General features: G+C 42.7%; 1 protein-coding gene across 9 annotated transcripts in view; it reads left to right on the top strand.

Moving 5' to 3' along the window:
• The window catches only part of LOC111144365 (SET domain containing 5), an 83,328-nt gene extending 74,638 nt beyond the window's left edge, over positions 1–8,690 (top strand). For all 9 annotated transcript variants that reach the window (XM_022498632.1, XM_022498635.1, XM_022498637.1 and 6 more), the window contains 5 exons: positions 2,269–2,739; positions 5,385–5,683; positions 6,553–6,686; positions 7,211–7,299; positions 7,689–8,690. In XM_022498632.1, coding sequence (XP_022354340.1) covers positions 2,269–2,739; positions 5,385–5,683; positions 6,553–6,686; positions 7,211–7,299; positions 7,689–8,297 — 1,602 coding nt within the window. In that variant the 3' untranslated portion in view covers positions 8,298–8,690. The remainder of the gene's footprint in view (positions 1–2,268; positions 2,740–5,384; positions 5,684–6,552; positions 6,687–7,210; positions 7,300–7,688) is intronic.
• Positions 8,691–23,262: the final 14,572 nt, after the last annotated feature.

Here is a 23,262-nt window from a genome sequence, read left to right on the forward strand (position 1 = left end):
GAACAGAATTTCAAATGAAATTATAGTGTACAATTTCACCAATCTAAATTTTTTCTGTTATCTGCTGAGGATGTTTACTTATAGCATGAAACATTATAAACAGTTTATCCCTAAATGTTTTCAAGGACACCAAGGAAGCATTTTTAACCAGTTGTTCTGTCCATTGAGATGAATTCTGCAGTTAAACATTTCCCCTGTGCATTTTTTCCCTCCCCTTGCCCCCACCACAAAAACTTGTGGCTAACCATCTATGCTTGCTTTTATTTTTTTGTTTGTTTTGTTCTGCTTCTTGACTTCGGATAGATGAATAACAAGATGCTTTTCCCTCCTCTAGAACATATCCTCCCCTGAGAGTTCCCCTGCGAATAGGCCTGAGTCCCTGTCACCCGAGGTAGTTATCACACCATCTCAATCACACTTGGAGGCTGAGAGTGAGTGTGCATGAGTGTGTGGGAGGGCTGGGGGGACTGAGTGAATGGGGTGCAGTAGGCTGAAGAGCAACCAGTCAGTCACTCTAAGTTGAGTAAATCTTCCCATGTATGACTGGATCACTCACAACTTTCAATGTAGATGGAGGAAAATGAAGGGGTGTGTGTGTGTGTGTGTGTGTTGGGGTTTGTTGTTTGGGGGAGGGGGTGGCTGAAGCGATCTTTTTAAAGAATAGAATCTGGAAGTCAAGTTTAAAGCAAGCTGAAGATGTGGGAGCCTTGGCAAAGAAAGTAACAAATAAGGTGTGTTTGTTAAATAAAGTTGAAATCAAAAGTTGGTTGGAGTTATCGTTTGATATTTATTATCTTGGGCTGATAAAGGAGCATTTTATTCTAGAAAAGTTAGGCAGTGATTTATGTCTTGTTTCAGGGTTTAATGTGACAGCTCTGTTTAACGGGATGTTTGGGGCTTTGGTTGATAGATTGAACAGCTTCTTTAGAAAGAGAGTCCTGCCTCTCTGCTCTCTCCATTTTCTTTATATCTCTTTACTGGGTATGCAAGGAAACTAAGTCAGCACATGGCTTCTGTCACACAGGCCTTTCTTCTATAGTAGTGGAGATGTGGTGGCATACAAGTAGTATCTCTTAGGATATCCAGTTGAGTGTTTTTCTTAGGCACCCTACTGCTGTGGAGATGTTAAATTCAGATTTTAGTGCTAGGGTTTTTTAACTGTTCAAATATTTGGACAAATCTAGTAATGATTAACTCTGTGAATCCACATGGAGCCTTTTTCCTCTTGAAGTGAAAGCTGTAGTCTTTCATAACCTTTCAGAAATTAAATGAATTGTTAACTCTACCCCTTTCCAGTTAAAAATGTAGTGCTAAACTTGGTGATAGTTGATAAATTCTGAGTCAGAATTTTATAGATCAATGTGAATCTGATAAAGGTTGTCTTCTAGTGTACTAAAGGTTTTCTGGGTGTTTTCTACTCTTGTAAGGATATCATGGTGTGACATCTGGATTTTTGGTACCGTTCTTTCTAAAGAGTAATAGTTGATCTAGTGATGGAAAATCTTGGTGTTGGGAGGTAATGATACCAAAGGGTAGATACGGTTTATTTTTGATACAATTCAGCATTTTGGGTGCTCTGCAGTGGTGGGCATTAGTGGTCTTGCAGTATGTGGACATACATCAGAGGGTAAAGAATTGAGTGGCCAGAAAATTTTATGAGAAGCACACATACTTAATAGTGAAAGTGAGTGAAGAACTGGTTGGTTGAAGTCTTTAACTAATACCATTCTCCTCTACTAAACCAGTAACTTAAATACTTGACTTTCTACTTACTGCTTTCTTTCCCTTTTTCCCTCCTCCCACTTTCCATCAGTATTAAATACAAATGAGTAACACCAGAAGCCAGTTGTTATCTTAAGACACCAGTCTCACCCCTGTAGCATACATGGGCCTCAGGTAAATCCCTGATTATACTTCCAGTCCCTTAATGTAGTTCAGGGTGACTCGGCAAACCTGATGAAAGGCTAAGCAGGCAAAATAGTCACATTTGGCCAGTTGTTTAATTCTGATTTTCCCAGGCTTCTCATCCAGAAAACTTTAAAGCAATTTGTGAAAGGCCGGCATTCTTTAATAATCTGGCCTATATATACCTTTGCTCCATGGGCCTTTTACAGATATTAATGGCTTGCTTTCTTGTACTCCCATCCTTCTTACCCCATCCCTCTTACCTTTCACCTGTGCCCCTCTCACTTCCCTTCCTTTCTGCCCTTTGACTTTTTCCTTCCCCCGCCTCCTCCTCCATGTCTCTGTTGATTTTTATTCTTTCAGCTTTGTCACCGGAAAGACCTGGACTTGACAAAAGTAGGCTACCTTGACTCCAACACTAACAGCTGTGCTGACAGACCTTCCCTGATCAACTCGGGTCCTTCTGACCTGGCTCCTCATCCCTCTGTCGGGCCCCCCTCTGAGACTGGCTTTCCAAGCAGGAGTGGAGATGGACATCAGACCCTTGCAAGGAACTCGGACCAGGCATTTCGGACAGAGTTTAACTTAATGTATGCCTACTCCCCATTGAACGCTATGCCTCGAGCAGATGGACTGTATCGAGGGTCTCCCCTAGTAGGGGATAGGAAGCCTTTACATTTGGACGGGGGATATTGTTCCCCTGCAGAAGGGTTTCCCAGCAGATACGAACATGGTTTTATGAAAGACCTCTCTCGTGGATCCATGTCACCTGGTGGTGAAAGGGCTTGTGAAGGAGTCCCATCTGCCCCCCAGAACCCACCACAGAGGAAAAAGGTAAGTGTTTTACCTTATATAGGCCCTTTTGAAGAATAGTGTCTAAGCAATTCAGTAGATACTTACTGAGTTAACCGCCATGTGCTTAGCACCATTCTCCATGTGAGGAAAAGAAAGTCATGAGACATGATCTCTGCCATGTCCAGTGAAAGACAAGACTGTTTTGTTTTAAAGATTTTATTTATTTATTTGAGAGATGGGGGTGGAGGACCATGAGAAGGGGGAGGAACAGGGAGAGGAAGAAGCAGATTCCCCACTGAGGAGGGAGCCAGACATGGGACTCAAGCTGAAGGCAGACACTTGACCAGCTGAGCAATCCAGGCGCCGCTGTTTTGTTTTGTTTTGTTTTTAAGAAAGACTGTTTTAATACAATTTGATGAGTGTTACAAATATTCAACAAATTTAAATGCCTGCCATGTATGTGCTGTGCACCTGCTATGCAACCAAAGGATAGAAAAATGGAAAAGAATAATACTAATTACGTGTATTATTTAGCACTTCTCATGTGTTAAGCTTTTTCTTATGCATTATATCCTCACAGTAATCCTGTAAGATGGGTAATTTCCCATTTTGCAGATGAGGAAACTAAGGCAGGTTGAGTGACTTGCCCATGGTCACATAGCTAGTAAATGGAAGAGCCAGGACACTGCCCAGGTCTGTCTGATTCCAGATTTCATGCTCTTATTGCCAATATGTTATATATTGCTTCCTAAATTCTGGCCTAATGGAGCTTAAAGCAAGTGAGACTGAGGTAAGCAGATACTTGTATTATTAAGTAATTACAGTGGCAGTGGATGCTTCAAAGGAATTGTTCAGATATAGTAAGAACACCTTAGCCACAACCTAGTCTAGTCATATATGTGGAGGGTACATTGAGAACAAACAAGAGGCTCCTAGCTAGTTTGAGAGGTGGTGGAGTGAGAGACGACAGGTCACTCACTGATTTAGCTGATCTCATATGGTAAGTGGGAAACAGTCTGCCAACAAATAAGGGTAAGGATGTTACAGAAGGGAAAGCAGAACTTGTAGCTTGTGTGACAAGTGTCACTTGTGTGACACTCCATTGATTGGGCAGCAGGGATGCAGTGTGGTTGCAAACAGTTGAATGCTGCTCGAGTGAAAGGTAGGGAGAATATGGAAAGAGATGGTAGAACAGGGACATGCCATAGACTGCTGGCTAACAGGTTGGGACTTTAACTTGTAAGTAATGCCTGTTCAAGAAATTACAAAGCCCAAAATGTGCTTTTTAGGTCAGTGGATTTCAACTAGGGGCATTTGAAAATGCATGGGGATATTTTGGGTTGCCACGGGAACTTCCATTTATTGTGCCGGGCTAGAGATGTTAAATGTTCTGTGTGTGACAGTCTCACACAATTGCAGGATATCTATAGTAGTTTCATTGAAATGTAACCTAGTGACTTTTGGTATTTGCATTTCAATGAAATACATTACCAGAATTTATTATTATGAATTATTTTCCAAGATTGTATATGGAAAAACGAATACAGAAGATGGTAGTACTTTGCATTTTGGTTATATTTTACGTTTGAGCAGAAAAATGAGAGCCCTGAGTAGAAGGCAGAAACACTGGCAGATAATTTGGGGTAAGATACCAGTGGGTTTAGAAGACGATTGTATGAACAGCATTGACCATCAGGAGCAAAAATTAAAATGTTCTTGGATTTCTGGTTTCATTTATTATGTACAACAGTGATTGAAATCATAATTTGTTATTTGAGAATTGTTGAGCACCTGCTGCCAGTCAGGTTCTATGCTGGATTCTAAAGATGGAAAGCCAGAAAAATTTGATCTTTGCCCTCATAGACCATACAGTTTAGTGGAGGAAAAATCAAGACACAGGTTGACAGCCAGTGTGGGCAGTGTGTTGTAACAGCAAAGAGGAAGTGTGCTGGGCGGGCCAGGGAGGAAGGCCTTGTTTTGGCAATCAAGAGAGAATGAGGCAGAGTTGGGGAAAAGTTTCCAAGTGTACATTTCCCAGACTAGCTTGCTATAATATAAACTGCAGATCATTCTTTGTCTTTCTACACTAGTTTCCTATGTGTAAGACAAACAGTAATAAATCCCTGCATGTATCTTGAAAAATTGAACGCGTTTAAGAACCCTGAACTGTTGGCTTTTCCTTTTGTCCCCCCCGCCTTTTTTAAAAATAAAAAAATTAAAAAAAAAAACAAAAAAAAAAAACAGCTTACTGTGGGGATTCTTAGGGATTGGGAAAGAACTGTTTAGATCACCTGGAAGGCTTTTTCAAACTACACAGCTCCCAGCTCCCCTTTTCCTTTTTTAGGTGTTACCATTGTAGCAAACAGCTGATAGCACGCTTCTGTTACTGGGTCACTGTGATCTCAATTATTTGAAGGCATGAAAAAGGTTGAGGTCTGCTGGTGAACACTGTTCTTCAAAAATGTCATCTCCTGGGTATTTTTCTCTCCTTACCAATTTCTGACCGATTTAAGTATGTAGCGTGCTCAGTTCTCTCGAACATCTGAAGGAAGGGTTGCTATTATTGGTGCCCGCTTTGTTTGCATGGCAGGCTAGTGGTTCATGAGGGTTCCATCTTCTTTCCCTATTGCTAGTGATCCCCTGACGATGTCTGGCTAGAGTTCTGTTTCTTGTTTCCCTCCCAGGTATCCCTGCTGGAGTACCGCAAACGGAAACAAGAAGCCAAGGAGAATTCTGCTGGTGGGGGAGGTGACTCTGCACAGAGCAAAAGCAAGTCTGCAGGAGCTGGGCAAGGCAGCAGTAACTCACTTTCTGACACTGGTGCCCATGGTGTGCAGGGATCCTCAACCCGAACCCCATCTTCCCCTCACAAAAAATTCTCCCCATCTCATTCCTCTATGTCCCATATGGAGGCGGTAAGCCCATCAGATTCCAGAGGCACTTCATCTCACTGCAGACCTCAAGAGAATATCAGCAGTAGGTGGTAAGTTTATGTTTGATGCTGAAATAATTAAATTCAAGAGGAAAGCATACATCTAGAATCATTTCCAATTTTACCTAAAATATATTGGAATATTTGTCTGAGAAAGGCAGCAGCAGTGCCATCCATGCTGTGCAGCTAATTTAATAGCATCAGCCATGACCCCTCCCCCACCCCCCTCAGCTTTACAGAAGCAAAGAATTGCCACTGAACCTGCAGAACAACACTTTGGGTGCCATATAGTTGTGGACACAGATGAGCTATTTTATTTGCTGGGCACTAACACTGCCTCTTTTATTTTTTCATTTCATATGAAAGGTAAGTCAGGAGTTCAGCTCAGTGCCACTTAAATTACAACAGAAGATTCAGTTGCACACAGATAGCATGTACAGAAAGATAAGACATATTCTGAAAGGTCTTGTCTACTTTAGGGGAGACCACGTAGATAAATACCACTGTAAGTAAATAAATAATAAATAGTAGCAGGTATTGAGCATCAAATGGGAGGTGTAGAGAATGAGGCTATTCAGGGATCTTGAACTGAAGCAATGAAGTTTGGGAAAGAAAAGACCTGACTCAAATGAGTAATGTTTATTAATCTATAGAGCATTTATTAAACTACTACTATGTGCCAGGCACATGACTTCACAGAAGAGAAAAATTTCACATTTCACAATAGAGGTCAAATGTAGACATCTTTAAATTCCTTTTTTCTGTAATTTAAGGCAGAGAAAGAAATTCCTGTTTTAAACTGGTCCTGAAGAGGATGTTGTAAGAGAATGTATTATACAGCCTTTGTGAGAGCTTCATTTGTTCCAGACTCTTGACTCTGAAGTCCTGTGACATAAACTTGCACTCTGTTCCCTTTACAGGATGGTTCCCACATCAGTAGAACGACTCCGAGAAGGAGGGAGCATCCCCAAGGTCCTCCGAAGCAGTGTGCGGGTGGCCCAAAAAGGAGAGCCTTCTCCCACTTGGGAGAGTAACGTCACAGAGAAAGACTCAGGTGAGCCCATGGCCTTCTGCTGCCAGCCAGGTTTAGGGACACACGAGCCAGCCTCTACACAATGCTCACTAAATGCTGGACTGCAGTGAGTCAGTTTCTTATGCAGTGAGGCTCCACTGGAAAGAAGGTTCCAGGTCAGTCTTGCTTCCATTCTTCTGGGCTCCCAACATTCTTAAGATCTTGCATCCATCCAGTGTTGTCTTTCTTTCTCTATCCCGCCCCCACCCATCTCTGTTTTTTCCCAAGAGATACCTTTCTGTAACTCTTCTCTGCAAAGGCCTAGAAATCCATTTTGATGAAGGATGAAGAGAAAGAAGGAGACAGGAATCAGATCAGGCATTTAAAACATCACCCATAATTAACCACTCCTTTTGCCCATCTGGCATGCTGCATTCACTTTTTTTGTTAAAAAGAAAGCACGGATTAGTGATACCATTGGTGATTTGAATGAACAATGGCTATTTCTCACTTAATTCTAGGAATTCTAGGAAGCCAAGTTAATAGAATTTTCTATTATCTTCCAGACCCTGCAGATGGAGAAGGCCCAGAGACACTGAGCTCAGCACTCTCAAAAGGAGCAGCCGTTTACAGCCCTTCCAGATACAGCTACCAGGTGAGACGAGAAATTGCTCATCTCTGGGCATAGGAGTATATTCTGGGTTCCAATATTTTGTGATCCTGGCCATCCTTTGCAGTTGAGATGCCGTCTTTGCATATAGTTTCAGCAGCCTTGGAAATAAGTCATCATCTGCTCACCTTCAGGTAATAAATCATGCCAGAAAAATAAATAAAATGATCAGAGACAGCCATTTTACTGTCTTTGGTATCCTAAAAAGAACAAATGGTTAAGAAGATGAAGAAGGTGAAGAAGGAGGAGGAGGAGAAGAAGAAGAAGAAGAAGGAGAAGAAGAAAAAGTAGGGTGTTCTAAATATTCACAAGCCTAAATGGCTTAAATAGGGACTTTTTCACCTCCTTATGCTTTTCCTCCTGACTCTTTCTAGCTCCTGCAGTGTGATAGTCCACGGACAGAATCACAAAGCCTCCTTCAGCAGAGTTCCTCCCCCTTTAGAGGACATCCCACCCAATCTCCAGGATACAGTTATCGAACTACTGCACTGAGACCTGGAAATCCCCCCTCTCACGGTTCTTCAGAATCTTCCCTCTCTTCTGCGTCCTATTCCAGCCCCGCCCACCCTGTATCCACAGACTCGTTGGCCCCATTTACGGGGACACCAGGGTATTACAGCAGCCAGCCACATTCTGGAAACAGCACTGGCAGCAATCTTCCAAGGAGGAGCTGCCCTTCTAGTGCTGCTAGCCCTACCCCACAGGGCCCCTCAGACTCGCCGACCTCAGACTCGGTCTCCCAGTCCAGCACAGGAACTCTGAGTTCCACCTCCTTCCCTCAGAACTCTAGATCGTCATTGCCATCAGACTTACGGACTATCAGTCTGCCCAGTGCTGGGCAGTCCGCTGCCTACCAGGCCTCCAGGGTATCTGCGGTTTCCAATTCACAGCACTACCCACACCGTGGGAGTGGGGGTGTGCACCAGTACCGACTCCAGCCGCTGCAAGGGTCAGGAGTCAAGACTCAGACAGGACTTTCCTAGGGCTTCTGGATTTGGGCAAACAGAACTGAATGAGCCCATAGCTGCTTCCTTCCAGCTGCCTCTGGAACCTAGGCCGAGCATATTGCTGGGGAAGAGGGTACAAGGTGCCAGAGGACTGGGTCTGGTCGACAAGAAACGAGACTTGTGGTCGCGACTGGCTCTGGCCTTGGAGAAAGATGTAAATCTTGTCTGAAGCAGAGACTATAAAGAAGTTTCTCCCTGCTGTTAAGGGTACATTGTTGACAAGCAAATGGTGTTCCGGTTAGTAACGGTTCTAAGTGCAATGAGTCGTGTTGAAGCCTCTGTCTCCCGTCCTTGCCTGTAGCCTGTAGTCACTTGTGCAGTGGGGACATCTTTTTACACACACACACACACACACACACACACACACACACACACACACACACCCTCCCCCCCAAAAAAGAAGTTTTCTTTTCAGAGGAAAAAAGCATAAAGAGCCAATCTCAAAGCCCCAAGCCATCTGAGTAGTATTAGGATTTTTATGCACTTAAGAAGAAAGGTAGGTATGGAAATGTTCGCCCTGTGACAACCATTCCAAAAGCAGGTATCTGGCCAAGATGTGTCCACCAAGAATTCTCCCTACCTTTGTCTTAAAATCACCAAGAAATAGGCAGGGATAGCAAAACTTGGAATGTGCTCTGGCTGAGGGGTGCCTGGCTCTCTGAAGAAGAGCTCTTCGTCAACTTCTGATGATTCAGGAGCAGATGATCATAGTAGATCATCTGAGCCCCCAGCTGTTCCCATCCCCCACCCCTCCCCAAGCTGTCTCACAGCTCAGTAACCCAGAAAGGAAGTAGGCAAAGAAAAGCGAAATAAGTGAGATGGGCCAATTGCATTGCTACTTATCAGCTGTTGGCAATAAATTTGATTAGTAAGGATCCCAAGTGTTTTTGGGAATTCTTTGAATTTTATTTTTTTCTACTCCCAGTTAATCAGGAGTTGACGATCCCGTGAATAGGACCACCTCCGTGATTAGGGAGCACGCACTTGTGACTGCAGGGTAAGAGTGGAAAGATACGTTTGTGGAGTGGCACCGACAGGACTGTGATTGTGTGTGGGCATGTCCCACATTTCTTTGGGGGATGCTGATTTGAGAATGGCCCAGGTGAGAGAGTTACAAAGCCACCCACACACCTAACACTGTTCTGGATGAGAGACACGGGCAGACTGGCTTCTCCCCATCAGTGCATCGTGCCTGTTGTACGCCCCTGTGGGAGCCCTGGAGCCCGCCCAGGTGGGGTACACAATCTTTTTAAAAATTCCATACGGTTGCCAGCTTATTTCTTTCACTTGTTTACTGTAATATCCGGCGTGTTTTTATTTATCTAATTTTGTATTCAGTTATAACCATGGTAGGGGTAGCAAATATATGACAGGTGTAATCCCTGGTGCTGCAGTGGACCTTACTTCTTTTCTTTTGGACAAGATAATACTGTGAGTCTCCCTCCTTCCAATTTGTTTTCTTCCTTTTTTCCCCAGCCTCTTGCATCCCCCTTCTTTTCTATCCTTTCCTATAACTATCATATGCACAGTCTTCTCTCTTTGTGTGTGACTGTTACAAAATTTCACTTTTTCAAAATTGAAATCAGGTGTTTGCTCAAATGAGGGGAGATTTTTTTTTTTTTTTTTTTTAAATGCTGAAACCTCAGCAGAATACTTTTCTTTTTGTTGTTTCCCCCACAAACCCATCAGTCTGGGAGAGCGTTGGGAGTGGAAATCATGTTGCCTGGGATGCTGGTTTCTTTGTATATTATATAAAACGTATGTAAATGTCTCTCCATTTGGGCTGGGGTTTGCATTCTCCCCTTGGTTTTAGCTAAGGGGAGAGGCCAGCGGGCAGGCGGCCCTCACCCTGCCTGGCACGTGCAGAGACCCCAGCCACTCTGTGTGGGCAGGGTGCTGTCAAGACCAGACCTCTGGGGGGGGGGGGGGGGGGGGGGGGGGGGGAACTCTTGGAAGGGAAGAAGTATCACTTCTTTCTCAAGTGGAGTGTTTACACCTTGCTGTAACATTTGAACTTTCACAAGAGATGTAATAATTTTGATAATAAAATTCTTAACCATAATAATCATAAAGTTGAGAACTTCTTTGTCAAATTCTCTGACCTTGCCTTGCTTGGTTTTCCAACTTCTACCCTTACCTGAAGAGGCATATGCTCTCGATGGAGTTCTTTTTGCACGTAATGGACCAGGAATATGTACTGATCTTCCTTCAGCCTTTTATGATTCAAGTCAGGCCAGTATCAAGACCACTCAGCAACAGTGAAACTGAACGTTACAGACTGATTTGAACTGGACTGGAGTTCCTGACCTTGGCCTTATTCATTCAGCAGCTGTTTATTGGCCCTCTTCTTTCCCGCTTAAAAACTACCAGGCATTTGTTTTTGGTGATGGGTTTATGCTTATGAAAATTGAAGATGGGGATATGCAAATAAGGTTTCATGGAGCTTATATTCTAGAGTGCGGTGAGAACTAAACCAGTCAGTAATTTCAAACAGTCATTACTGTGTTATTGTTTCATAGCAGATATGTAACTAAGGAGGTTGAGGGGCCACTCTAGATTGGTTGATCAGGACAGGTCTCTGAGGACTTAACATCTAAGCAGAGACCCCAACAATAAGGAGGCAGTTATGTGTCAATATGAATAAAGATCATTCCTAGAGAATTAGAAGAGCAAATGCAAAAGCCTCTGAGGAGGAATAGACTTGATATAGTGAATGAGCAGGACAGGAATGGGGAGTAGCAAATACCTAGGAAGGTAGGGGGTCAGATCATATAGAGTGGGGGTCAGCAAAAGTGTTTTCTGTAAAGGGCCAGATAGTAAATATTTAGGCTTCGCAAGCCATACGGTCTCTGTCACAACTGCTCAGCTCTGTCTTGCAATGCAGAAACAGCCACAGGCCATACTTGCCTATGTTCCAATTAAACTATATTCACAGAAAAATGTGGCAAGTCAGATTTGGCCTGCAGGCTGTAGTTTGCTGGTTCCTGATACACAGAGCCTTGTGGGTTTAGTTTAAAGAATGTGGATTCTAAATACAGTGGGAGGGGCGCTTGGTGACTCAGTCTGCCTTCAGCTCAGGTCATGATCCCAGGGTCCTGGAATCAAGCCCCAGCCTCTGCTTAGGGTTCTTGCTCAGTGGGGAGTCTGCCTCTCAGTCTCCCTCTGTCCGTCCCCCTCTGGTGCTCCCCCCACCTCTCTCAAATAAACCTTTTTAAAGATATACAATGGGAAATTCACTGCAGGATTTTAGGCACAGAAGTGACATGGTCTAGTTTATGGTTTGTTGTTGATTGGTTAGTGTTTAAAAATTACTCTTGATTGTTTTGCTCCTGGGAGAGATGAATAGAAGCCAGGAATCCAGTTGGAAAGCTATAGTAGTTATTCACATGGGGGCAATATAATGGCAGCTTCTGCTAAGATGATAATAAATGGGGGTAAGGTGAAATAGTTGGAATCAGGATACATTTTGCAAGTAAACATCAGTGCTTGCTGATGGATTGGTGTGGCAGTACTTTAACATTTGTTGGACAAATATTTACTGAGGGCTGTGACAGACTGACAGCATTTTGCTAATAAGCAGGAGGGATTCAAAGATGGAGAAGATGCTATCCATTTCTTTAAGGAGCTTAGAAAGTAACTAGTTGGAGACATAACAAAAATTATTTTTTTCTGGGGTGTCTGGGTGGCTCAGTCAGTTAAGCATCTGCCTTTAGCTCAGGTCATGATCCCAGGGTCTTGGGTTTGAGCCCCACATCGGGCTCCTTGCTTGGTGGAGAGCCTGCTTCTCCCTCCCACTCTGTCCTTCTTCGTCTCTCGTGCTCTCTCTCTCGTCCTCTCTCTATCTCTCTCTTGCTCTCACAATCTTAAAACCAAATAAAGCTTTCCTTAAAAAAAAATTTTTTTTTCTTAAGAAAGCTCTTTCTAATAGAAATGCCCACTGGAATACCTAGATAACCTTCTACCAGCCACAGTTGTTTTCTGCCTGGAGTCAGTAGGTGCCTGGTCCTTGTTAAAAAGCATTTTCGTATATCGTGCCTTATTTAGTCTCAATTCTGGATAAAAGCAAGCCAGATGCTTTTTAAAGATACATTAAAGATGAGAAATTGAGACCTAGTGTGGTGTTTCAGCTGTACTGAAGAGCTTCTGATAATGAATAAGCCCATCTGATTTTTGCCAGAATTGAACATTCTATTCCTTAATTACTTACTAAACACCTACTATGGGCCAGGCTACGTGTAAGGTACAAGGAATATGAAGGTGAGTAAAACAGCAAACTACCTATGTTATCAGGTACTTTATATTGCTGGGTGCTACACTTTTGATATGGTAGAAATAGAGGAAGGCAAACAGTACTAAAGAACACAACTGAAACAGTATTTACCGTTTACTAGGCTCTTCTATTCATGTCATTCTATCTCATTCATGCTTAACAATGTGTAAGGCAGGCATCATTCCCATTTTACAGGGATTTTTTCTTTTTTTTTTTTAATGAATTTCGGAGGATACAACTTGTCCAAGATTTCTCTCTACTGAATGGCAGACTGAAGTGAACAGCCTTGGGAATTTTGCAGTTTTCCCAGGAAACAAATAGAGACAACTAGAGATTCTGTGAAACTGACTAGAACTAATCATTTAACTAGCTGAAAAAGTATATCACACCGTTTCTTTAAAACAGCAGTCTGGCCTTCTGGCATCAGTTTGATGGTGCAGGTTTCTGTTTAATAACAGATCACCCTGAAGTAAATAAAATGCACAATTGTCCAAATGGAGTAGGCCATTTGCCTTGAAATTTCCCTGATTATCAATTCGTCAGTCAGAGCTGGAGCAGCCTCCATAATCTGCTACGAGGTTCAGAGAGAGAAAGGAGTTAGCCAAAGTTCTTAATATACTCTTTGCTAAAGATTGATAAGAGAACAACTTGGAGAAAAGCAGTTACTGGAGGAGATTGTGGCCCCCTATAACTTTTACCTGCTCCTACATTCAAAACTTAACCTGGCAGGGGGGCCTGGGTGGCTCAATGGGTTAAAGCCTCTGCCTTCGGCTCAGGTCATGATCCCAGGGTCCTGGGATCGAGCCCCACATCGGGCTCTCTGCTCAGCGGGGAGCCTGCTTCCCACTCTCTCTGTCTCTGCCTGCCTCTCTAATTGCTTGTGATCTCTGTCAAATAAATAAACAAAATCTTTAAAAAAAAAAAAAAAAGCTTAACCTGGCAGAGATTCTGAAATAATAGTAATGAATATTTATCAAATTCTCCCATAAGACCACACAGAGCAGCCATGAAAACAAAACAAAACCTTGGACAACTTAAAAACGTTGGCTGCCTCAGTCAATGGAGCATGCGACTCTTGATCTTGGGGTCATGAGGTCAAGCCCTACACTGAACAGAGAGCTTACTTTAGAAAACAAAAACAAAATCTTGGGTAACTTTACCAAAAAAAATTAGATATCCCTGTGAGCCCTAAAGCAAAAGGTGGGTAGAAACAAGTTGCCATAGCCACAATACCTGCATGGTATCCCCTTCTGTTTCACAGGAAGCAATGGAGCATCAGATCGATCTCAGAACTCTAAAACAAGTACTCATTTGGAATTGAGCATGCCAGTTTGAGAACAACAGCCAAAACTGTTGTGCAGAGGATGCTTGCTTGGGTCTGAAGGGAGTCAGTTCAGAAGACTCTTACCAGCAGAGTACCCAGGACAAAGGTGCGTGCTGAAAAGGCACTCTCTACAATTAAAATTGAGTGGGATAATCAAAATAGAGATATGGAGGGGCGCCTGGGTGGCTCAGTGGGTTAAAGCCTCTGCCTTCAGCTCGGGTCATGATCCCAGGGTCCTGGGATCAAGCCCTGCATCAGGGTCTCTGCTCAGCGGGGAACCTGATTCCTCCTCTCTCTCTGCCTGCCTCTGCCTACATGTGATCTCTGTCTGTCAAATAAATAAATAAAATCTTAAAAAAAAAAAAGGTATGGAGTGGGGGGTACCACATTAAATGAAATTTTGGAATAAAAGTGAAACTAGTATTGTCCCACTAAATCCAGGATGTATTTCTTCTCCTAGGAACAATATAATGGTTATTAAATAACTTCCTTTGAACTGTTAACTTCTGAAAGAAACAATTGGTCATAAAGTTCTAAGCATATCTGATGATAAATTTAAACAGCTCTTGGGAGCCTGGGTGGCTCGGTTGGTTAAGTGTCTGCCTTCAGCTCAGGTCATGATCCCAGGGTCCTGGAATTGAGTCCTGCATCAGACTCCCTGCTCAGCGGGGAACCTGCTGCTCCCTCTGCCTGCTGCTTGCCCTGCTTGTGCTTGCTCACTGGCTCTCTCTCTGACAAATAAGATTTTTTAAATAACCTTAAAAAATAAACAGCTCTTGTTTGCACAGTCCTCATTTTTTTTTAATTTATTTATTAGAGAGAGAGAGAGAGAGAGAGAGAGATCACAAGTAGGCAGGGAGGCAGGCAGAGAGAGAGGGGGAAGCAGGCTCCCTGCTGAGCAGAGAGCCCGATGCGGGGCTCGATCCCAGGACCCTGAGATCATGACCTGGGCCGAAGGCAGAGGCTTAAGCCACTGAGCCACCCAGGCGCCCCCACAGTCATTTTTAACAGTTACTTTAAAAATAGTACTGTAGAACCTTCAAACTAGAAAGACCCAAGTCATGCTTCTCCTCTGAAAGTACAAAAAAAACTTAGTCAATATGAGTAACAAAAAGGATCAACGTCAAATCCCAGTTATAAGAAAGTAAGGAGGAGAATATTACCACACACAATAAGAGCATGCTAAAGACATGTACATAAACATTCTAAGTGAGAAATACCTTCAAAAACCAGAAATAGAACTTAACCCGCTTGGTGAAGAACAGCTACAAGAATCCTACACCTAACATACCTAGTGGTGAGAAACTAAAAGCTTTCCCATTAAAATTCAGAAGGGGGGACAGGAATTTTTTAAAAATCAGGAATAAGGTAAGGAAAGGAGGATGTCCACTCTTTTAGAACATTGTACTGGAAGTCCTAGATAATGCAATAGGACAAAAAAGGGAAATAAAAAGTACAGAGATTGTGGGACGCCTGGGTGGCTCAGTTGGTTAAGCAGCTGCCTTCAGCTCAGGTCATGATCCCAGCGTCCTGGGATTGAGTCCCACATCGGGCTCCTTGCTCATCAGGGAGCCTGCTTCTCCCTCTGCCTCTGCCTGCCATTCTGTCTGCCTGTGCTCGCTCTCTCTCCCAATCTCTCTCTGACAAATTAAAAAAAAAAAAAGTACAGAGGTTGTGAAGGAAGAAGTAAAACTCTTCACAGATGATATGACTAGAAAATCTGGAAGAAACAACAAAAAACTCAGACTAATAAGCATTTATAACAAGGTTGCAGAATACAATATTAATATACAAATATCAGTTGCATTACTGTACCACTAACAATTCCAATTAAAGTTAAAATACAACATTTATATTAGTACCAATAAAAATGAAATAGGTATAACTATATACCTATAGGTATATAGAGAGAACTACAAAACTGATGAAAGAAATCAAAGGAAAACTAAATAGAGATACCCCATGGTCCTGGAGAGAAAGAGTTCATATCAGGATGTCTCTTAACTGATCTATAGATTCAGAACACCAATCAGAATCCAGCAAGTTATTTTGTGAATATCAACAAACGGACAGGCAAAAGACCTGGAATAGCCAACAGAATATCGAAGGGAAAAGTCAGAGGACTAACACTGCCTGACTTAAAGACTTAATAAAGCTATAGTAATAATGACTGTGGCATTGGAATAAGAATACGCACATAGATTGATGGAACAGACTGGAATGCCCAGTAGACCTAAAGTAATACAGTCAACTGATATTTGACAAATGAGCAAGAGCAATACAGTGAAGAAAAAGATAGTCTTTTCAACAAATGGTGTTGGAACAACTAGACATCCACATGCAAAGTAACCTAGACATAATCCTTACACCCTTCACAAGAACTAACTCAAAATGGATCACAACCTAAATGCAAAATGAAAACTACTAAACAACTAGGAGAAAATCTAGAAAACTTTGGGTTTGGCAAAATGGCTTTTTATATAAAACCCCAAAGCCTCCATCCATGAAAGAAATACTTGGTAACCTGGGCTTGATTAAAATTAACTTTTGCTCTGCAAAAGCCATTGTCAAGAGAATGGGAAGACAAACTAGACTGGAAGAAAATATTTGCAAAAGACACATCTGATACAGGACTGTTATCCAAAATATACAAAGAACTCTTAAAAACCTACAGTAAAAACCTAAAGCCATCTACAAATTCAGTGTTCTCTTTGTCAAAATTCCAATGGCATTTTTCACAAAAATGAATAATCCTAAAATTTGTACGGAGCTACAAAGAGCCTGAATAGCCAAAGCAATCTTTTTTTTTTTTTTTAAGATTTTATTTATTTATTTGACAGCGATCACAAGTAGACGGAGAGGCAGGCAGAGAGAGAGAGAGAGGGAAGCAGGCTCCCCGCCGAGCAGAGAGCCTGACGCGGGACTCGATCCCAGGACCCCGAGATCATGACCCGAGCCGAAGGCAGCGGCCCAACCCACTGAGCCACCCAGGCGCCCATAGCCAAAGCAATCTTGAGAAAGAACAAAGCTGACACGTAATGTTTTCTGATTTCAAACTATACTACAAAACTATAGTAAAACAGTTGCATAGGTCAGTAGAACAAAATAGGGAGCCCAAGAATAAATCCAAACATATATGGTCAGTTAATTTACAACAAAGGAGCCAAAAATAAACAATGGGGAAAAAACGGTCTCTCCAATAAGCGCTATTGGGAAAACTGCAAAAGAGTAAGATTGGACCGCTATCTTACACCATACACAAAAATTAACTCAAAAATGGGTTAAAGACTTGAATGTAAGACCTGAAACCATGAAACTAGAAGAAAACATAGGAAGTAAGCTCGTTGACACAGTCTTGGCAATGATTTTTTTGGATTTGACACCAAAGACAACAAAAGCAAAAACAAATGAGACCATCAAACTAAAAAGTTTCTGCACAGCAAAGGAAAGTATCAACAAAATGAAAAGGCAACCTACAGAATAGGAGGAAATGTATTTTGCAAATCATATATCTGATAAGGGGTTAATATCCAAAATATATAAAGAACTCCTACAACTTACTGACTCAAACAATCCAATTTAAAAATGGGCAGAGGATCTGAATAGACATCTTCCCAAAGAGAAACATTTGGCCAACTGGTATGTGAAAAGTTGCTCAGCATCACTAATCACTGGGTAAGTGCAAATCAAAACCGTAATGAGATACCATCTCACACCTGTTAGAATAGCTATTTAAAAGACAACAAATTGCCAGTGTTGGTGAGGATATGGACAAAAGGGAACCTTTATACTCTGTTGGTAGAAATGTAAATTGGTGCAGCCACTGTGGGAAACAATATGGAGAACCCTCAAAAAATTAAAAATGGAACTATATCACCCACCATTCCACTTCTGGTTATTTATCTAAAGGAAATGAAAATACTAACTTAAAGAGATGTGTGCACCAAGTATTCATAGCATTATTTACAGTAGTCAAGATGTGGAAGCAACATAAGTCTCCATTCATGGATGGATGGACGGACGGATGGATAAAGAAAGTGTGTGTGTGTGTGTGTGTGTGTGTACACATACAATGAAATATTATTCAGCCATAAACAAGGAATGAAATCTTGCTATTTGTGGCAGTATGGATGGACCTTGAGGGCATTACATTACATCAAATAAATCAGAGAAAGACAAATACCATATAATCTCACATGTGGAATCTTTTTTTTTTTTTTTTTAATGAACTCATGTGTATAGGGAACAGATTGATGGTTGCAAAGGATCAGGGAGAGGTAAAATGGGTGGAAGTTATCAAAAGATCACATTTGCAGTTAGGAAAAAACATGCCCTAGGGATGTAATGTACAGCATGGTGACTAGAGTTAATATTGTAGTGTATATTCACAAGTTGCTGAAGGAGATCTTTAATGTCCTCATCACACACACACACAAAAAAAAACCTGTAACTGGTGATGGAAGTTAACTAGACAAACTGTGATAATTTTACAATGTAGTTGACAGTTGAACAACATGAGTTTGAGCTTTGCAAGTTTGCTTCTACGTGGATTTTTTTCTTTTTTTAAAGATTATTTGTCAGAGAGAGAGAGAGAGTACAAGCAGGGGGATCAGCAAACAGGGAGAAGCAGGCTCCCTGCTGGTCAAGGACCCCAACATGGGACTCAATCCCAGGACTCTGGGATCATGAATGGAGCCGAAGGCAAACACTTAACCGACTGAGCCTCCCAGGTGTCCCTACATGGATTTTTTCAAAAATATTGGAGGGACGCCTGGGTGGCTCAATCATTGGGCATCTGCCTTGAGTGCGGGTCATGATCCTGGGGTCTTGGGATCAAGCCCCACTTCAGGCTCCCTGCTTGGCGGGGAGCCTGCTTCGCCCCCTCCCTTTGCCTGCCCCTCTGCCTGCTTGTACTCCCGCTCTGTCAAATAAATACTTAAAAATATATTATAGATATCTGTATCTATATATATGTATATAGATATATAGATAGATAAAAGTTGGGAACTGATTATAATAAAAGTCAAAGTAGGGGCACCTGGGTGGCTCAGTAGGTTAAGCCTCTGCCTTCAGCTCAGGTCATGATCTCAGGGTCCTGGGATCGAGCACCGCATCAGGCTCTCTGCTCAGCAGGGAACCTGCTTCCCCTCCTCTCTCTGTCTGCCTCTCTGCCTACTTGTGATCTCTGTCTGTCAAATAAATAAAATCTTTAAAAAAAAAAAAAAAGTCAAAGTAGTTGCTCTTCAGGAGAGAAGGAAGAGGATAGTGTTTGTAAGTGAAAGGCTTCTGGGGTGACTAGCAGGAGTCTGTCCCTATGGTAATGTCTAGTACGGTATTTTATAGTATTTCACCTACCTGTACATTTGTTTTATGCTGCAACATGTTTAACAAAACAAAAACCAGAATTCTCCCTAGCCACTCCAAACAAAAGGCAAACAGCCCTGCCGCTAACTAGCCTGTGATCATCTGAGCCCAAGGCCTATGTCTGATTTATTCCTGTATTTCTAAAACCTAGCAGTACCAGACCAGAACAGGCATTCAATAAAATGTTTTGTTGAATGAATAAGTGAATTTGAAGAAGCCTCCAGTCCACTCCGGTTGCATTCCTGTACCTGCTTTGACACCTAAACGAGCCTTCCAGCACCTCCAGATCTGTTTCAGTGCTGGTATCGCTGGTTCTTTTGCTGTGCCTAAGTGGACTTGAAAGGGATTTCAAACGAGAGCTCCATTTGAAGCTTTGAGTCATGAATTCTACCAACTTCATGCTCTTGCTACCCTTAGCCATTTCCCAGAATGAGAATTTTCTGTGTAACCTGACTCTTGGTGCTCTTGAGCCTTACAAGGTCGTTCTTTCTCTGTTCTGTCCTTTTCTCCTAACCTTTCTGCTGTGCCCTCTGGATACCTCTTTCCTTTAAGAGACAAGCCCTTACTGAAATATGGAAATACGGTTCTTTCCTTAGGACACCACCTCCTTTGCAGCCCTTTTAAGTGGAGACTGCTCTTTCTCACATCATTTTGCCTAAAGGTTCTACCCCAAATGCTCCCAGACAACTACATCTTGCCCCTCAGATAAAAAATTCCTGCTCTATTGATGCACACAATGTCTGGTTAATGTGTTTGTAGCTTCTTCCCACCACTCTCTTTGGTTCTTGGATGACTCTGGCTCCTCTGCACCCCAATTTCTGCCATTATTCTCACCATTTGGGTAGACATTCTACTCAGTGCCTCACATCTCAAAGCCATCTCTAAGAATGAGTGATAGTATTCAGGTCAAACACTCAGCTTCCCAGCCATAATCTTCTCTCCTTCAGCTTTCACAAAAACCTCAGTCCTTTGTCTGTCTGTCTGTCCCATTGATGGCTTTTTTCTGTAAGCAACCTGGATATCATGGCGGGAGTGAAACACTCCTGCAAGACACTCTGCTTACCTACCGGTCAGTCTAAAGTCTGCCTTCTCTGTGCTTGCCCTCCTGTCCGTTGGTGCTTCCACAATTTCATGTTCGTGCGTCAGTCTTTTGATACCTTTTTTTTTTTTTAATTTTTTAAAAGATTTTATTTATTTATTTGACAGAGAGAGAGAGAGATCACAAGTAGGCAGAGAGAGAAGGGGAAGCAGGCTCCCCGCTGAGCAGAGAGCCGGATGCGGGACTCAATCCCAGGACCCTGAGATCATGACCCAAGCCGAAGGCAGAGGCTCAACCCACTGAGCCACCCAGGCTCCCCAGTCTTTTGATGCTTTGACAGCTCCTGTAGCAACTGCTAAGATTTTGCCACTTCTCCCTCTCTCTCTTTTTTAAGATTTAATTTTTTTTTTGAGCCAATGCAGGCTCGATTCAGAGTCTCTGATTCAGAGTTTCCAGGATCATGACCTGAGCCACCCAGGATCTCCTTTTGCCATGTCTCAAACCCCTTGCTCATTCCTTTCTCTCAGTCTTGCCTCCTGCTACACTGAGGAAATGAATACCACCAGGTATGATGTCCCTAAACCGTGCACTTCCCTCTACCCCCAAAAAGGCCTTCTCACCTCTTCTTAGTAATTCTCTTTACCTTTATTTCTATTTTTAAAAAGATTTTATTTAGAGGGAGTAGGAGGGTGGGCAGGGAGGGGCAAAGGTAGAAGGAGAATCCCAATCTGACCCACATGGGCACAGTCTATCCCACAACCTTGAGATCCTGACCTGAGCCAAAATCAAGTGTCAGGCACCTGACTGAGATACCAAGGCACACCATTCTCTCTCTTACCTTTAAACTCTTACTGGCCATGATCTATACACATTCAGAACTCTTCCATATAAAGAGATTCCACAGGGACGCCTGGGTGGCTCAGTTGGTTAAGCAGCTGCCTTCGGCTCAGGTCATGATCCCAGCGTCCTGGGATCGAGTCCCACATCGGGCTCCTTGCTCGTCAGGGAGCCTGCTTCTCCCTCTGCCTCTGCCTGCCATTCTGTCTGCCTGTGCTCGCTCTCTCTCCCTCTCTCTCTCTGACAAATAAATAAATAAAATCTTTAAAAAAAATAAAATAAAATAGATTCCACAGCCTCAAATTCAACAATGGCCCCCTTCCTTCCAAATCCAGTAGGCACATTTTTCAGTCCCTAATTCTGAACTAATTTCCTCCAGCTGACTTTTCCCTTGACCTCTAGATCCTTGGTTTTCCTAACACATTTTCATAGTTTTTCTCACAGCTCTGACTCTTCCAGTGTCCTCTCCTTTCGGACATCCATTCCTCTGACCTTTCTATGTTGGTGTTTTCCAACATTTACTCCATTGTTCTGTGTTCTTCACACAATACAGTCACCCTGAGCAAACTCCTCTGTGCTTCACCTTTCACCCAGTACCTGCATCCTCATGTTTCTGGCCCAGATCTTTCTCTTAAGCTCCCAAATCCATCTAAGTCAACTGACTACTGGACGACTTCACCATGGTGTCCCACATGCTATTCTTTTTTTCTTTTTCTATTTATTTTTTTAAAGTAATCTCTACTAAACCCAATATGAGCTCAAACTCACACCCCAAGATCAAAAGTCCCACACTCAACCAACAGCCAGCCAGGCGCCCCTCACATGCTTCTTAAACTTAGCAAGTTTCAACTGAACTGATCTTGTTCCCCTGCTATCCTGACAAATCTTTTTTGTCCCCCAAGGAAAAAATGTATCCATCCTTCTTGGTGCCACTCTTTTACCCCGATCAGCTACCAAGTGTCAGTTCTGCTTCCTAAATAGCAAATTTCTCACCTCTCTCAGACCCACTGCCACCACTTTGTTTCACGCCAGACTAATGATTTCTCTTTCATTAAAATCGTCTTCCTCTGGGGGGCTTGGGAGGTATAAAGAGAGTAAATGAAACAAGATGGAATCGGGAGGGAGACAAACCATAAGAGACTCTTAATCTCACAAAGCCAACTGAGGGTTGCGGGGGTTGGGGGGGTAGGGAGAAGGTGGTGGGGTTATGGACATTGGGGAAGGTATGTGCTATGGTGAGTGCTGTGAAGTGTGTAAACCTGGCGATTCACAGACCTGTACCCCTGGGGTAATAATATATTATATGTTAATTTTAAAAAATTTTTTTAAATTTAAAAAAAAAAAGGAAAAAAGAAAAATAAATAAAATCGTCTTCCTCTAACTCCACTCCCTAACAGGGCAACCAGAGTGATCTTCCTGAAATGCGGATCTAATCATGCTGCTCTCCTGCTAAAATCACCCCACAGTCGGTCCTCCATTGTTCTGAACATCCAAATTCCTGTCCACAGCCTCTGAGCTCTCTAATCCTCTGGATTTGCCTGTCTCCAGACAAATCTCTGACCCTCCCTGCCTCACACCTTATAGTTCAGCATTGCTAAAAGGCTTTTCGTTCTCTTCGTTCTCTGCACTCTCCGTTGTTTCTTACCCTGCTCTTTCCCCAAGATGCCCTCTCGCTCATGAATGGCTTTCCTGACCTTTGCCTGCCTAACTCCCACTCACCCTACAGTAGACCGGTCTCCTGTCTACCGACCCGCACCAAAAGAGATGTTAAGTTGTCCCTACCCAGGGCACCCACATTGCCCTGCGCCTGGCACATTTTACATTATTTTTACATCTTTATCTCCCCAGCCAAACTGACCCTTAGCTAGCACAGGGTCTCTGTTTTGTTCTCTAAGTGCTTAGCCTATACCAAGTGCTCAAAAGTGTTGAGTGGAGACTCAGTTCCTAAGTGCAGACATTATAATCAGTCTGTCATATGGGACACTACAACGTGCCAGAGGCTGTCAAGCGAGCCACATTCCCTCCTTTCTCACAATTTCCTGAGATCACTATCGTCAATTCCATTTACTAAATGGGGATTTAGAGAGAGGTGAAGGGACTTGTCCAC

The sequence above is a fragment of the Enhydra lutris genome, unplaced genomic scaffold (assembly GCF_002288905.1).
Source record: "Enhydra lutris kenyoni isolate GAN:26980312 unplaced genomic scaffold, ASM228890v2 scaffoldscaffold10, whole genome shotgun sequence".
Classification (NCBI taxonomy): domain Eukaryota; kingdom Metazoa; phylum Chordata; class Mammalia; order Carnivora; family Mustelidae; genus Enhydra; species Enhydra lutris.